The sequence below is a fragment of the Henckelia pumila genome, chromosome 2 (assembly GCF_033568475.1).
Source record: "Henckelia pumila isolate YLH828 chromosome 2, ASM3356847v2, whole genome shotgun sequence".
In the NCBI taxonomy this organism is placed as follows: Eukaryota; Viridiplantae; Streptophyta; class Magnoliopsida; order Lamiales; family Gesneriaceae; genus Henckelia; species Henckelia pumila.
The window spans coordinates 193434178-193450756 of record NC_133121.1 but is presented as its reverse complement, the minus strand read 5'-3'; the positions used below and the strand labels follow the sequence as shown (position 1 = coordinate 193450756).

General features: G+C 40.5%; 2 protein-coding genes across 4 annotated transcripts; one reads left to right on the top strand and one right to left on the bottom strand.

Moving 5' to 3' along the window:
* Positions 1–6478: 6478 nt before the first annotated feature.
* LOC140879285 (uncharacterized) lies at positions 6479–7435 on the bottom strand. Its single transcript, XM_073282962.1, has one exon. It carries the CDS (start codon positions 7433–7435, stop codon positions 6479–6481), a length of 957 nt encoding a protein of 318 aa, XP_073139063.1.
* Positions 7436–8966: 1531 nt separating this feature from the next.
* On the top strand, positions 8967–12003 carry LOC140882168 (uncharacterized). 3 transcript variants are annotated; one of them, XM_073287981.1, is made up of 7 exons: positions 8967–9075; positions 9210–9313; positions 10224–10303; positions 10677–10853; positions 11005–11103; positions 11187–11432; positions 11532–12003. In XM_073287981.1, the coding sequence occupies exons 3-7, from the start codon at positions 10238–10240 to the stop codon at positions 11820–11822; spliced, it is 879 nt and encodes a 292-aa protein (XP_073144082.1). In that variant the 5' UTR covers positions 8967–9075; positions 9210–9313; positions 10224–10237; the 3' UTR covers positions 11823–12003. The 3 variants fall into 3 exon arrangements, with proteins under 3 accessions (XP_073144082.1, XP_073144081.1, XP_073144083.1); XM_073287980.1 differs by lacking the exon at positions 8967–9075 and having other exon boundaries at positions 9102–9313; XM_073287982.1 differs by lacking the exons at positions 8967–9075; positions 9210–9313 and adding an exon at positions 9340–9569.
* The last annotated feature ends 4576 nt before the right edge of the window (positions 12004–16579 follow it).

Here is a 16579-nt window from a genome sequence, read left to right as displayed (position 1 = left end):
AGTTGAAGGAGCAGTTAGAATATTTGATTGCCAAGGGATACATCCAACCTTGCGTATCGCCTTGGGGTGCTCCAGTGCTCTTCGTGAGGAAGAAAGACGATTCTATGCGACTCTGCTTCTACTATCGCCAGTTGAATCAAGCGATGGTCAAAAACAAGTATCCTCTACCTAGGATTGATGATCCTTTTGATCAACTGCAAGGTTCTTCAGTGTATTCAAAGATAGATCTGAGATCAGGGTATCATCAGCTAAGAGTTCGCGACGAGGATGTGCCTAAGACAGCCTTCAGAACCAGATATAGGCATTTCGAGTTCATAGTCATGCCGTTTGGTTTGACCAATGCTCCAGCAGTTTTTATGGATCTGATGAACCTTATCTTTCAGCGGTATTTAGATGAGTTTTTCATTATCTTCATTGATGATATTCTGATCTATTCGAAGAACCGTTCAGATCATGCAGAGCATCTGAGGATTGTATTGCAGATTTTGCGAGCCGTACAGTTGTATGCTAAGCTATCGAAGTGCGAGTTCTGGTTGGACCGAGTTGTTTTTCTAGGCCACATTATCTCGGGAGATGGAATTTCTGTGGACCCCAGTAAGATCGAGGCAGTTATGAATTGGCCGAGACCGACATTAGTGCCAGAGATCCAAAGCTTTATGGGTTTAGCAGGGTATTATCACCGATTTATCAAGGATTTCTCTTCTATTGCAAAGCCGATTACCCAGTTGACCCAAAAGAATGCACCATTTGTTTGGTCCGAGGAGTGTGAGGCCAGTTTCATTGAACTGATGAAGAGGTTGACCAGCGCTCCGATCTTGTCTATTCCATCAGGTACGAGAGGTTTTTCCGTGTACTGTGATGCTTCTCATCGTGGTCTTGGATGCATTCTTATGCAAAGGAAGCCTGTCATAGCTTATTCTTCGAGGCAGCTGAAGCCGCACGAGACTCGTTATCTGATCCATGATCTTGAACTTGCTGCGATCGTCTTCGCTTTGAAGACCTGGCGCCATTACCTTTATGGCGAGTTGTTTGAGATATTTTCTGACCACAAGAGCCTGAAATACTTGTTTTCCCAGTCCGAGCTGAATATGAGACAGATGAGATGGATAGATTTGCTTAAAGACTTTGACTGTAAGATCAAGTATTATCCTGGAAAGTCGAATGCAGCTGCAGACGCTCTTAGTCGGAAACTTTGTTCTTTATCTCTTGCTACAATTGGTGTCTCTCAATTGATTGAAGACTGTTGTACTTCTGGTTTGGAGTTTGAGACCGATAGGAGTTCCATCATAGTTTTTGTGATTCAGGCCGAGCCAGAGTTGGTTCAGTTGATCAGAGAGGCACAGAGATCCGATCCGAGCAGTCAGAGTTCGATAGAGAGGGTCAGATCAGGTCACCAGTCAGAGTTTCAGGTCAGGGATGATGTGTTATTCATGAATAACCGTATTGTTTTGCCCGATGTTTCTGAATTGAGACAGCGTATTCTTTGAGAGGCTCATTGCAGTAGGTTCAGTGTTCATCCCGGAGGCCGGAAGATGTATAAAGACTTGAAGACTCAGTTTTGGTGGAAGCAACTGAAAGGAGATGTCACGAGGTTTGTGTCCCGTTGTCTGAATTGTCAACAAGTGAAATTCGAGAGGAAGAAACTAGGTGGATTATTGCACAGTTTGTCAGTCCCGAAATGGAAGTGGGATTATATCTCAATGGATTTTGTCACGAATTTACCGCGTTCAGTCAGAGGTTGTGATGCGATTTGGGTAGTGATTGACCGGTTGACAAAATCTGCTTGTTTCATTCCGTACCGAATGGCATACCGTCACGATCACATGGCCGAGTTGTATGTCAGAGAGGTGGTGAGATTGCACGGCGTGCCGAAGTCGATAGTATCAGACAGAGATCCAAGATTCACTTTTTACTTTTGACACAGTTTGCAGGAGGCATTGGGTACTCGTTTGCACTTGAGCACAGAGTATCACCCTCAGACCGACGGTCAGTTCGGGCGTACGATCCAGACTTTGGAGGATATGCTTCGCGCAGTAGTGCTTGATTTTGGATCAGGTTGGCAGGAGTCTTTTCCTCTAGTTGAGTTTTCGTACAATAACAGCTTCCAGGCGAGTATTGGCATGACACCTTTCGAAGCTTTGTATAGGAAGAAGTGCAGATCTCCGTTGTTTTGGGATGAGATTTCAGAATCACCTGAGTTGGGTCCAGATACGATTCGCGACATGGCAGAGTAGGTGAAATTGATTTGAACCAGAATTAAGACAGCCCAAGATCAATAGGCCAAGTACGCGAATGTCCGAGTCAGACCACTGTGTTTTGATCAGGGAGACCGTGTGTTTTTGAAGATTTCTCCTTTCAGAGGTACTGTCAGATTCGGGAAAAGAGGGAAGTTGTCGCCGAGATTCATTGGTTCGTAAGAGATTTTAGAGAAGATAGGCGATCTTGCCTATAGGATTGCTCTTTCTCCATCTCTTTCAGGAATCCACGATGTGTTTCACATCTTGATGTTGCGGAAATATCATCCGGATCCGTCGCATGTTCTTCATACAGATGAGGCCGAACTCGATGAGACTCTGAGCTATTTCGAAAGACCGATTCAGATTCTTGACAGAAAAGAGAAGCAGCTCAGAAATAAGTCGATTCCATTGGTGAAGATTCAGTGGAGTCGTCACGGAGTTGAAGAAGCAACTTGGGAGACCGAATCTGATATGAGGCAGCGATTTCCAGAGTTATTCGATTGATGTGAGTTATCTTCAGTCTGATTCTTTCTTGTTTTCAGTTTTGATCTGCCAGATTTCGAGGATGAAATCGAATCTTAGAGGGGGAGAATTGTAATGCCCCGATTTTATTATAATTGAGTTTAACTGAGATAATCATAGTTTTCATTATTTGAGGGCCGTTTTGATAATTCGCAGGGGTCACTTTGCAACTTTGGAGAATTAAGGGACTAAAATGCAAAATTTGGATTTTTATATATTATCCTTGCAAGTTGCTACCCATCACTTCACCCTCTCATCTTCCTCATCCATTCGTACGTACTGAATCCGGAAGCCATGGCTATCGATTTTTCAAGCTTTTCTTCCGTCCGATTCGCACGATCCGTCCGTCATTTTTTAATTCCGAGTTGAGATTCATGATCACCACATCGAGGGCTTCGTTTTGACGTAAGTTTTGCTACGATCCTCGAACTTTTATTTTTGTTGGGTCGTCAGATTTTGATAATCTTCGAGTATGTTGTTCTTGAGCTAGCATAAATCGTGTATTCGAAGTCAGTTCGGAAAAAGAACGAAGTTTGGATTTTATATGATTTTTGAGGCATAATTTCGAAAATTTGGTTTTGGACTTTGGTTGGATTTTGATTGTTTTGTTGGTTTAGAAGATGATATGGATTGTTGGGAGTTGTTTGATGTTGTTGGAGATTTTTGGTTTGACCGTTTATAGCCGTTATGCCGTCGAAATCGAGTTTGGATTACCGGTTGTTTGTTTCGGTTTGATTTCCGGGTTTGGTTTGAATTAGTAGATTGATATCGAATCCGTATGTTCTTCATTTTCAGATTTGTGTTGGAGTTTCGGGTTTGGATCAAACTTGGGAGTTGAATCGATTTGAGAATTGAAGACGGTATATTATTGAGTTTCTCCGTTTCGATTCGTTTTGATTCGATTGATTATTTATTTGAATTCGTTGTTATTTTCAGATTGGAATCCTCGATGAATTTGAAAGGTAAAAGATGACATTGAATATGAATGGGGTAGAATACTCGAGTTTGATTGATTCTCGAGCCCCGAAAATCACATACTGCATGTTATTTGCTTGTGTGAACTTGTTTGATTATTTCGTTTACACTTGCATTCATATTGAGCCATTATTCGATTCGTTTTTGAAATTAGACAATTTAGGGAGCTATATTGAAGTGGCTTTGGATTTCGAGTTTTTCCAAGTACCAGAATACTTCTTATAGTTGCTCTGAAGTCTAGGGGTTGAGTTGAGCGACATTCACCCTGAATGGGTGTGTCGGTGAGTTGTTCGTGAAGACTTGGCCCCGGGATCCCAACCGAGTACCGATTGATATTTCGATTATCTAACATGATAATCCCGAGTTTTGAAGTCATGCATACATTCATTCTCATTTTGATTTTTTATTGATTGATACATTTCGATATGAGATGTTTAATTGTTATCGTATGCCTGTCTCTTTTACTTAGAAATAATATTTCTAACCGGTTTATCCGGCTGTTATTTTTGTTTGTATGTGTACTTGACAACAGGAGGATCAGGAGCTGGACCGAGTCGTTTGGGTTAGCTTGGGGTGAGAATGTTAGAAGTGAGCACCGTGTGTCGTAGGATTGTACCTTTTGAACTTGGATATTTTGATTAGTCGATTGATTGATATCATCGAACTTAGATTGTATTCGACTTTTAGTGTATTGTAATATACATGTGGAATTTGTGATGCATGTTTATGTTTTGAATGGTTTGATTGGAGTAGAATAGCCTTAATTCATTTTCTGTTGTTTTTCTGGATGGAGGGCGCGCTCGATCCCACGAGTTCATAGGATCGAGCGCGGCCTGTTGATTTGAGGCAGAAACTCGGCACTTTTGGGTGCGCTCGATCCCACGATTTTGTAGGATCGAGCGCAGCCCTTGAATTTCTCGGGCAGCACCTAGCACTTTTGTGGTCCGCTCGATCCTACGAATTCATAGGATCGAGCGCTGCACTATTCATCCGAAAAAAAAAATTTGATTCTTTTCCTCGGCTCTTTGTGTTCGATTGTATTTAATTATTCAAGATTAAAAGATTAGAAACGGGGTCTCACAAACCATGTACCCCAAAAACTTACCTCACCTGACTCCAAATACACACTTCTCTGGATTGAGTTTCACACAGTAAGTCCTCAAAGTTGAGAAGGTCTCCTCAAGGTCGGTCACGAATCCCACATCATCCTGAGATTTTACCAGGATATCATCCACATAAACTTCCACATTTCTACCAATTTGGGAGGCGAACACTCTGTCCATGAGCCTCTGATAAGTGGCCCTTGCATTCTTCAACCCAAAAGGCATCACTTTGTAACAAAAAGTTCCATGAGAGGTAGTGAAACTTACTTTGTCCTGATCTTCCTCCGCCGAAGGAATTTGGTGGTACCCTTGATATGCGTCCATGAAGCATAAATACTGATGACCTGCTGTAGAGTCAACCAACTGATCAATTCGAGGCAGTGGATAACAATCTTTTGGGCACGCCTTATTCAAGTCCCTGAAATCAACACACATCCTCCACTTGCCTGAACTCTTAGGGACGAGGACCACATTGGATAATCAGGTAGGGAATTGCACTTCCCTAATGTGTCCTGCCTTAAGAAGATCATCTACCTCTTTCTTAATGACCTTATCCTTTTCTGGTCCAAAGTGTCTATTCTTCTGTTTTATCGGCCTTACACCCGCAAGAATATTGAGTCGATGAACCATAATTTCTGCGCTAACCCCTGTGAGCTCTGATACAGACCAAGCAAAAACATCCTTGTTCTTCTTCAAGAAACCAACCAAACTTTGCTTCATCAACGGGCTGAGATCAGCAGCTAATTTAACAATCTGAGCTCCCGGGCTTAACTCCACCTTCTCATGGTCTTCTTCATCCATCAGAAGCACCTTCTGACCAAACATCCTTGGTGCCCGGCCTACTGAAACCATTCGTACCTCCCTCCTACCCCTCTTTGCATCAATCTTTACTTTATTCACATAGCACAACCGAGCTGCCTTTTGATCACCCCGAACGACCCCCACTTCTCTTCCACTTGGGAACTTCAACTTCTAATGATAGGTGGATGCCACGGCTCGGAAATCACTCAGGGCAGGGCGTCCCAAGATTCCATTGAAAGAGGATGGTGCATCCACCACCGTGAAGCAAGCCATTTTGGTTACTCTCTGCTCCCCATTCCCAAGAGATAATGGGAGCATTATTTGTCCCAAGGGTTGCAAAGCATGACCCGTGAACCCATACAACTTTGTGGTGATTGGGTCCAACTCAAATCCTTCCAATTTCATTTGATCAAGGGTTTATTTGAAGATAATGTTCACTGAGCTCCCAGTATCCACAAAGATGCGAGCCACATCATAATTTGCTATGGTCAAATTAACCAATAAAGGATCATTATGAGGTACCACCACATCCTTTAAATCTTCCCTTACAAAATTGATGATCGGATCATTAGGACAGCTGAGCTGAGAATTTACCTCGAAATTTTCCTACCTACGCCAGTGAGCTTTGCGAGCCCTTCCTGAATCTCCATCCGTAGCACCCCCTGAAATCATATGGATCATACCCCTATGAGGGTGATTCGCAATTTGTTGAACCCTCTCTCTTTGACCATTTTGAGGAGCTCTTACTTGATGATCGCCTTGATTTTCCCCGCCTTCATTCCTCTGATTTCTCCATTGTGGAGCTCGGCTTTGGCGAGGAGGGTTTGCTCTTCGAGTTAGCTAAGCCCTGATCCGAGGATCATCATACATGATCCTCTGAACTTCCTCACCTAGCCTCTGGCAATCATTAGTGATATGCCCATACTCCTGATGAAAGTCGCAAAACTTGTCAGATGGCGGTAACCGCGGGCCTTTTTCAGCATTCCGGGGCCTCACAAATGCTCGCCTATCCTCACAGACTTGCATTGCCTTTTCCAGGCTTACCGAGAGTGGTACGTAAGGGTAGGGTCCCTTAGCCCTGTTCATCTCTTCTGCAACCCTCTTTCTTCCTACTTCTGCCTTCCCCTCTACCTTTGCTCCTAACTTGCTATTTGGCTTACTCCCAGATGTTCCTTCCTGTCTCCTTTGCCTTTGTGCATCCTCTAAATTTACATACTTCTCAGCTTGACTAAGGAGCTCATCATAAGTCAAAGGAGGCTTCTTGACTAAGGACTTGAAAAACTCTCCTCCCCTCAACCCTTGAGTAAAAGAGTTTACCAAGGTATCGGCAGTGCCAGCAGGTACTTTCAGAGCTGCTGTATTGAAGCGCTGAACATACTCCCTCAAGGGTTCCACCTCAGATTGCTTCAGATTAAACAAACTGAGAGAAGTCTTCAAATATTTTTTGCTACTCGCAAATTGGTGTAAAAAGGGTGAGCTGAAGTCATTGAAACTTCGGATGCTACCAGGCTGTAAGAGGTTGAACCATTGCTGAGCTGACCTCACCAAAGTAGTGAGAAAGACCCGGCATTTAATTGCATCCGAATATCTACGCAACAGGGCCGTATTTTCAAACCTTCCAAAATTTTCCTCTGGATCTGAACTCCCATCATATTCCCCTAAAGTGGGCTGCTTAAAATTCGCAGGTAGTTCTTCATCTAGAATAGCCCGAGCAAAAGGGCTTTCCCTCTGTATAGGCCCAGGCCGACCTCCGAATTGCCGACCCAATCTCCTGATCTCTTCCCACACTGAATCCATTTAGTTTGGCTGACCTCCAGGTGGAGGGGGATGAGGTGGTGGATTCTGACCCATGGCTGTTTGCACCATTTGAGTGATGAACTGGCTGAGCTGATCTACAGTCATGTCCGCCACATTCCCTCCTCCCCTCCCTCTTCCTCTTCCTCTTCCTGCCATATCTACGCCTTAGCTTAAATTTCCCACAGACGGCGCCAATTGATATACCTCAATAAAGTGATTTTCTTGGATGAGCTAAAGAAACTCCTCCAACAAAAGATGAACTGCTGCTGGCCTGAAACCACGAACAAGAGTGTTAAGGAGGGCCGGAAGCTGTTCCGGCATATCCCCTCCGACGCTCAAGTCAGATGCTAGGATAGCGAAATATAGAGAGTGGTGTGTGCACACGAGTGAAAAAAATTGGAGTCCAAACAATGAAAATAAACCTGATATTTATAGGAGAGAGCTCCGGACATTACGCTTACCTTCCTAATCAAGAACCCGAGAATCCCGGGATCACGATCCCGAATATATAGGCGGAGATCTCGTCTGAATCTCATTTGATAAAGGAACTATTGATCTGTACATCTTATCTGAGCTGAACTGTAATCACTAGAACTTTATATTGCTGCTCTCCTTGGAGTCATATGGAAAGAGGTAAATGAGTTATTGCTGAATCCTTGAACTCACTTTAAACACTGATCCTAACATTCTAGCTAGCTCGCCAAGGTTGCCGAACCAATCTACCAAGCTAACTCCTTACTGCCATTAGGGCCGAGCTGAGCTCCCAAACTCCCGAGCTGAGCTCCCGACCCGAGTTGGTAATTATAGTGGGGGAGCTTGACCAAGCTCCAGAGCTCCCGAGGCCGAGCTCCCGACCCGAGTTGGTAATTATAGTGGGGGAGCTTGGCCGAGCTCCCGAGCTCCTGAGACCGAGCTCCCGACCCCAGCTGGTAATTATAGTGGGGGAGCTTGGCCGAGCTCCCGAGTTCCCGGGCTCCCGAACTCCTGAGCTGGTCCTAGTTGATTAGGGACGAGCTTTCATCTTAAAGTCATCGATGAGCTGAGGTGATTTCCTCCTCCGAATATCACCAAATATTTTTTTTACTATGAAAATAAAAAAAAAAAAATCTAAAAGAGCGAGAAGAAGTAAGTAATAATTTTTTTTAAAAAAAGGTAAAGTTTGATAAAAAAAAATTAGGTCAATTAATGCATACTATGAGGATTCATGACTCTTATGCAATGCCACGAAGGCCTTCTAGATAGTGCTCAAAATAATGCCTCTCCGCATTCCTTTAATTTAGTCATCGTTTGAGTCACTTTTACGTTTGAAGTACAATTTTATCTATTCATAACATTAAAAAATAAAACATTTATATAATAAAAAAATTTTAAAAACAATAATAAAAACAATAATTGGATCTGTCTGGAGACAATCGAAGTGTGACTTTGCCCTACCAGAAATCTAAAACATTAAAAGTGTACCGCTAATTTTTAATAAATATCGATGTTAGAATCAAAGTGATTTTTAAAGTTGAATTTATGGGATGGACACGTATTTTGTGGTTGCAGTAAACGACGCCGTACACCAGACGGCCCACACCCAAGGAAAACGGAACAAAGAAAATCAGATTCGCTCCACCAAATACCAAGACAAGATTATTGTAATATTTTATATATATATAGACACACACACACACAGAGTTCACGCACTCATATTGAGGAGCTGATCACAGCTTGTTTTTTGCGTGTTTTGGTGCGTGAATTTGAGCATTTTTCCGTGTTTCGATTTGTCTAGTTCGCGGAAGATTTTGCATGACTTTTTTTCTCGAGGCTAACAGGACACTAGTTTCTTGATCTTGAATTTTCATTCTTTTCCCAGGGGTGTGACAGAATCCACAGGTGAAAATTTTGTTCTTTTTTTTTCTTTTTCCTGTCCTTTTTGTCGTCTCTTTTTCATGGGTTGAGATTTTTTATTCTGATTTTTTTTTCTTTTCCCACTTGGTTTGTATATCTATATGCGCTTGGTTTAGGATATGGGAAGTGGGATTTTGGTTTTCTTGCCGGGTTTTGTTTCTTGGATCTGTTTTGGGATTTTGGTTCTGGTTTTTTCGGTTTCTTGGTGAATTAATCCGATCTTAGGTTTTTTTGTTATTGGGTAAGTGAGAGTTTGGACATTTTTGGTATGATTTCTTGGCTCTTTGTGGCCTTGTATGGAAGTCAATGCTCTGATCTTTTGTGGTTGATTGGAAAATGCAATCTTTTTCTTGAATGATTTGATTTTTTTCGACTTTGAGAATTGGAAGTTTTTGTTTGAGGATCCATCATCAAACCATAATTAGGGACTTCTGAGTGTTGGTGACTGTAATTTTAATTTCTCCTTTCCATTTTCCCATTTGCATTTTCTATTATTGATCGATATAAGATTTTTCCCACCACTCTTTACCTGGAAAAGTGAAAGACAGAAAAAGAATGGAAATATACAATTGAATTGACTGAATTTTGTTGACTTGATGTTGATCTCTGACTATTTTCAACTGAATTGAATTTCCCCTTTAATTTTATCATCTAGAGTTTGGTGAGTTTTGAATTCTGTTTTATACCATGAATCTTGGATTTGCACGTTTCTTTAGCCTTAAATTGTTCATGTCTGAACTTTTGATTGAACTGTCTGAAGCTTTTATATGATGTTAATCAAGATGTTATTGACAAATATATTGAATTTTATTGTGGTTTCATTATCTGTATGTATGTTCCCTTTTATCTTGATTGGTTAATAATTATTATGTCGGTTTTTTATTACATTAAGTAGAGCCATCAAAGACCATGTTTCGCCGCAGGAGTAATTCTTCTCATGATGACGAGAGTATCGAAGTGCAGCATGAGCGCAAGGTAACTTTCTATATTTTGCATTTAGAGATAATATACGAGATTTGGTTGCTTATTTTCCTGTTGAAGGAATTGGAGCATGAGTTGATGTAATAGTTTTCTATGTCTTTTTTTCATGTTGAACATCTTGTTATGATCTCATATTGGTTCGATGTAGCGGCTAATAAATTATGGAGGCTTTCCGACCTGAAAGACTAGTTTTTTCGGTTTTGGTTGTCCTCTTCGGCAATATGGGAAATTTTGTGTTTGGACTTCAAGGCCTAGCAATGTTTCCTTTGATCTTTTTATTGGACATTTGGCGAATTAATAAAACTTGGGAATTTATAGAGTTGGTCCATTAGTCCTAACTCAAATTATATTTTCTGCCTACTGTCAGGTCGATGAGCTGAAGGCTTCCCTGGGACCACTTTCAGGTCGTAGCCTGAAGTATTGCAGTGATGCTTGTCTGAAGAGGTATTTGGAAGCTCGGAATTGGAATGTCGATAAGTCAAAGAAAATGTTGGAAGAGACGTTGAGATGGCGATCAAGCTATAAACCAGAAGGAATCTGCTGGGTAAGAAAATCTATAATGATGTCATTTTCTGATGATGGTTAAAACGTAAAGCATCGAATGTAAAATGCGATGTATCTTATACGGTGTAATGTTATTGCTTTTGTTTTATCCTTGTCATCATCAATCAACATTCCATCTCTTTAATTCTCAGCCTGAAATTGCAATAGAAGGCGAGACTGGCAAGGTGTTCCGTGCTAACTTTCGTGATCGCCATGGTAGGACCGTTCTTATATTAAGACCAGGATTGCAGGTTAATGAACAAGCTCACTGACATTGCGAGTTACTTTATTTTTCCCATTTTCCTATCTAAACTGAGCTGTTGTATGTTTACAGAATACTACATCACTTGATAACCAGATTAAACACCTTGTTTATCTCATCGAGAACGCCATACTTAACCTCCCAGAAGGGCAGGAACAGATGGCATGGTTGATAGACTTTACAGGTTGGTCTTTGAGCACCAACGTCCCGATCAAGTCAGCTCGAGATACAGTCAATATATTACAAAATCATTATCCAGAGAGATTAGCCATAGCATTTCTGTACAATCCTCCTCGCATATTTGAAGCATTTTGGAAGGTAGGTGATACATAGTTCTTGACACGACAATTGTCATCGTCTCCTAGCCCATATCCTTCTTATTCACGTTTTCATTCATGGTTATTCATACATTTGCAGGTGGTTAAATACTTTTTAGATTCTAAGACATTCCAGAAGGTGAAGTTCGTGTACCCAAAGAACAACGATAGCGTTGAACTGATGAGGTCGTATTTTGATGTGGACAACCTCCCAACTGAGTTTGGAGGCAAAGCCACTCTGCAGTATGATCATGAGGAGTTCTCAAGGCAAATGGCACAGGACGACGTAAAAACTTCTAAGTTATGGGGGCTCGACAAGAAGCTACCGAATGGCTTTGCAGGTGCCGAGGTGGCTCCAGAACCCGGTTGTGTTGCTCCATCAGCAAGCTGAATCGCCTGAGATGTTGAAATAAACATATTACAAACTCAATAATATTTGGATTTATCCGAAGTTAACATAACTTTAACCATGGACCATCTTGTCTTTAAAAATGCTAAAAGTTCGTTTTCAAGCTTTTTTAGTTCTGTGTATTTGGATCTTTTATTTCCCCATCATGTACTATTTATATTCATTAGGGTCATAGTTTCATTGATGGTGTTTAACCCGACTCCGAAACGCCAATCGGGCTTGGCGATTCCATCATGAAAACTGAGCATAACCTCAAAAATAACCTCAAAAAATTCCAATTAAGTTTTTTTTTTCTGATAGAAAATCTTGTACTTTTATCATGAAATATCAGTCATTACAAGATTTATAAGTCAACTAGGAAAAGTTTCAAACACCCAACAAAAAGGTGTAGGGTATGAACAAGCAAATTTTGCTAAGGCAAGGGCTACCCCATTAGTTGTTCTTCGAACATGAAAAAATGAAACTATGTCGAGATCCAATATTTGAGAGCTAATATTTGAAGCACAAAGACCCGCATAATTGATATTTTCAAGAGGCTGAGTGACTGATTGCACCGTCAAAAGTGAATCTGAAGTAATAGTCACCTGTTTGTAGTCCTTCTACTGAACAATCTTGAGTCCCTATTTAATTGCCAACAATTCCCCAGCACCACTGAGCTCGGCATCAAAATAGATTTACCGAAGGCAATAATAGGTCGACCCGCATTGTCACGTCCCACCCCACCAATACCACAACAATTTGCAGCTTCATTAAAGCTCGCATCTACATCCATCCTCAGGTGGCCTGCTGGCTGCTTCTCCCAAGTCGTTGGAGACATAGATGGCATCCGAGACCTTTGAAGAGACAAATCAATCACAGCCTTCTTAAAGTCATGGAGCATCGCCCGACCAAGCTCAGTTTAATCCCTTATCTCCGTTACCTCCGCATGAGACACCTTACACATTTCCACCCATAACGACCACGTATGGCACACAAACTCTTAAATCTCGCCGTGATTTGGCATCTCCATTAGCCGTAAGCAAATGTCTCGAGAATCAAGTACTGGACATGATTTAAAGAAATTCCAAACCTCATTATGGCGCCAGAACTTCTTCAATGACGAGCAGAAAAATAAAGCATGACAAGTAGTATCCTCGGAGAAGCGACAAAGAGGGCATGGATCAGAAATCGGAACATGGTGGGAAACCAGATTCGTACCAGTTGGAATTATATTATGGAACACTAGCCACCAAAACACCCTAAACTTTTGAGGGATAGAAAGGGACTATATGAATCGCCACCAACTCTGAACAACCAGTAAGCTTGATTGATTTTCCGAAGTTATTCGATCGGGATATATGAGATGAAGGGACCATACTGTACGATAACTATAATCGATTGGTTCTTGCAGGCACTACCAGTGATACCTAGGAAATCATGGGGCGATGCCACTAGACGCTCTTACCATGTTTTGATGGGTCCAATCAGAAATGAATTCTGACATTCTTTTGATCAAGGTGTTGATGCATAGAATGAGACGAGTTAGGGTAAGCTTGTATAAATGGCAATGTCCTGAATCACAAAGAGTTGTGAAACCACGTCTAGTTGTATCTCTAAACCATTGAGGGTCACATAAGTATTGGTTTCCCTGTTCCCGTTGAGATAATGATTTCAAATAGTTGAATTTATAATAAATAAGTTTGATTGGATCAAACGATAAGCTTATAAATGAATTTATAAAAGCATATAGAAATTTTAAATGCACATGCCTAATTTCAATGGAAGTGTTCCAAAATTAGCAATTGTTCTTCAGTGATTTCGAAAATTAAAATGTGCATCATAATAACATCGAGTTAAGTTTGTCACATCAATGATGTTGGATCATTGATCAGAATTATGATGATAGCACTTAATGAGCGCATGATTTATGGTCTTGTAAGAGTACAAGCTCATCATGTAAAATAATTAAAGTTTTAAATAGATCCTAACTGTACTTGGATTAAAAGAGTCAATGAAGCATACAGGATATATATATGATATATATGGATATATATATATATATATATATATATGTATTAACATGTGCTACATGTATATATATATATATATATTAATGTAGAGTTTTGCTATGCTGCCCACCAACCGTGCTAACCTCTATGCTCACCATGTGCAATAGTTGAGTGCTTTATACATGGTGGGCACAGAGGTTGGCACGGTTGGTGGGCAGCATAGCAAAACTGTATTAATGTATATGTATGCGTGTATATATATATGTGGATATATGTATAACGTATACGTATAAATGCATGTGTATACATATACATGCATTTATATATATATATGCAAGGCCGTCTCTAGAAAATTAGAGGCCCTAGGCTAATTTAAGATCTATATAATTTTTTTTAAAATAGAAAAATATTACAAACAAAATGGTAATAAAATAAACATAATGATCGCTAATATATAATTTAATAAATCTATTGCTTTTTTTCTCTTTGAACTTCCAGATTCAAATTTTCTTTTACCCATCATAATTCACAATGAAAATCTAATAAAACAAATACAAAAAATAATTTAAATAATAACAAAGATTGATTGTTGATACGAGATTTAATATAAACACATCATAAAACGTATTTTAGATCGTAATAAAAGATTAAAAACTTCTTTTATTTACTGTCAAATTTTCCAACAAGAAAGAACCAATACTATAATAACTTATAATAATAAAAAATTCAAAATTCTTGCAACTAAAAATAATGACATAAACTGTAGTAGCCCGTAACCAAATAAAGAGATTAAAGAACTAATCTCAATTAGGAACCTTGAGTTCGGATGCTCCGAAAGGAAGATCGGAGGCTCCGAACGTGATCGGACGATCCGAAGCCAGGATCGGAGGCATCGAACGTGTTCGGACGCTCCGTCGGCAGGTTCGGACAGCCCGATCGGAGTCCAGTATTACGTCATTGCTTACGTCAGCAAGATGACATCACAACTGACGTATTGATGGGACTTCGGATGCTCCAAAGTCGAGTTTAGATGGCCCGAACGTGTTCGGACGCTCCGAAGCCAGTTCGGACGGCCCGAACTCTGTCTATAAATAGAGGTGCCAAGATTCATTTTCAGATGCACCATTCACCTCTCTTCTCTCGATTCCTTAGTCTTCTAACTTAGATCTAGGGAATTCTAGGCGTCCCATTGGGAATCCGAAAGTGGCATAGCGATCCAGACGTCGTAGCGGAGCTGTGGCCTAGTTTTGAGGCAAGCGACAGCAACAGGCTGACGACAGACGCAGACATAGCTTTTGCTTCCTAAAAATATTTAGAAGCATGCAATAGCTTAGTTAAGGCTTTTAGAGCACTATAATGATATTAGTATCATTTGGCAGTGTAGTGCGGATTATAGGCGTGGACCTAGAGCTGGTAGAGCTTGCCTAGTATTTGAGGTACGAAAGTACTGTTCGAGATATCCCGATTGAGTATGCATGTATTATGTGACTGCATGATTTATATGACATGATTATATGGTGCATACATTTGCATATTGAGCTATCTCTTTTGAGATGTCTGGTAGTAGGGTTTTACCCTATATTGTTAGTGGATGGAATTCCATCGATTTGGGTCCGGAGTATCCACTGGTTTTCGGTATGTGAGCCACCTCCTGAAGCGACGGCACAGAGTGCTACATACTAGGGCCCGATCTGTCTTTTTTATCTGATTCTTGGCCTCTAGTCAGTAGGAGGTACACTTGCATTCATGTATACTCATACTCTCGTGCTGACTGTTTTATGCTCACGTCTCATACTTTGTGTATCTGGACACCCTATTCCATGGGGAAGGTTTGCGTTTGGATGAGGCGGGTGGATCCAAGAGGGGCTAGGCAATGGATTGGCCAGCTGAAGCTTCGCCTAGGGTTTTATTTTATTGTATTGAGTTGATACAGTATTTGATTTGGTTGTATAATTATTTAGGTATTTACAGATTCCTTTTCTTGGGATTGTATATTGTTATTTAAACAACCCTAAACTTCTACTTTAAATAAATTTAAATAAAATGCGGATTATTCAAAAATTTCGGCATGACCCATCTGTTTATTTTAAAACCCACCTGACACAGACGTCAAACAACAAAAGCAACCGACAATACAGATAAACTAGACCAGAATAAATGAAAGAGAGACTAAGGGAAAATGTTCAACATCGCAAACATCAAAATATTACAATTTAATCCTTACAGATCGAGAAACAAATCTTAAAAATCATTTCATTTACATTGTCAAATAAACAAAATTAATATTTCATAACATTCAAGTTTGAATAAACTTCTGCTGAAGAATAGCATAGGTCGGAGGGATGTGCCTTACCCGCATCGCAGTCCACTCGAAAGTCATGCCCCTCGATCTCAAAAAAGTACAACCTGCACCAAGCATAGTAGTGAGCCTAAAAGCCCAGCAAGATTTAAATAATACAGCAAGGGTTCAAAATAATGCATCGTACTAAAAGTAGTACTAAGTATACAATGAAAATTCACACGAAAGAAAAGCTTCATAACATGCCCGAAGTAGGAATAATAGCAATATGCGATGAAAAAACAACATTCATGAATCATTTATCCTTTACTTTAATTTTGAATTTAGATTCTCGATTGTGACTATGATTTTGATCGATCGATGACTATAGTATACAATGCCGGCAAGGATGCCGAGATTTCTCCTGTTAAACACCACATTGCCCCTCTGAATTTGGTAGGGATGCCGAGATT

Excerpts from the sequence above, each read along its gene's own strand:
- LOC140879285 (XM_073282962.1), bottom strand. The coding sequence starts at position 7,435 with ATGGATTCAGTGTGGGAAGAGATCAGGAGATTGGGTCGGCAATTCGGA.
- LOC140882168 (XM_073287981.1), top strand. The coding sequence starts at position 10,238 with ATGTTTCGCCGCAGGAGTAATTCTTCTCATGATGACGAGAGTATCGAA. Across the intron at positions 10,304-10,676 it reads AAGTGCAGCATGAGCGCAAG|GTCGATGAGCTGAAGGCTTC; the intron begins GTAACTTTCTAT and ends GCCTACTGTCAG. Across the intron at positions 11,104-11,186 it reads TATTAAGACCAGGATTGCAG|AATACTACATCACTTGATAA; the intron begins GTTAATGAACAA and ends GTATGTTTACAG.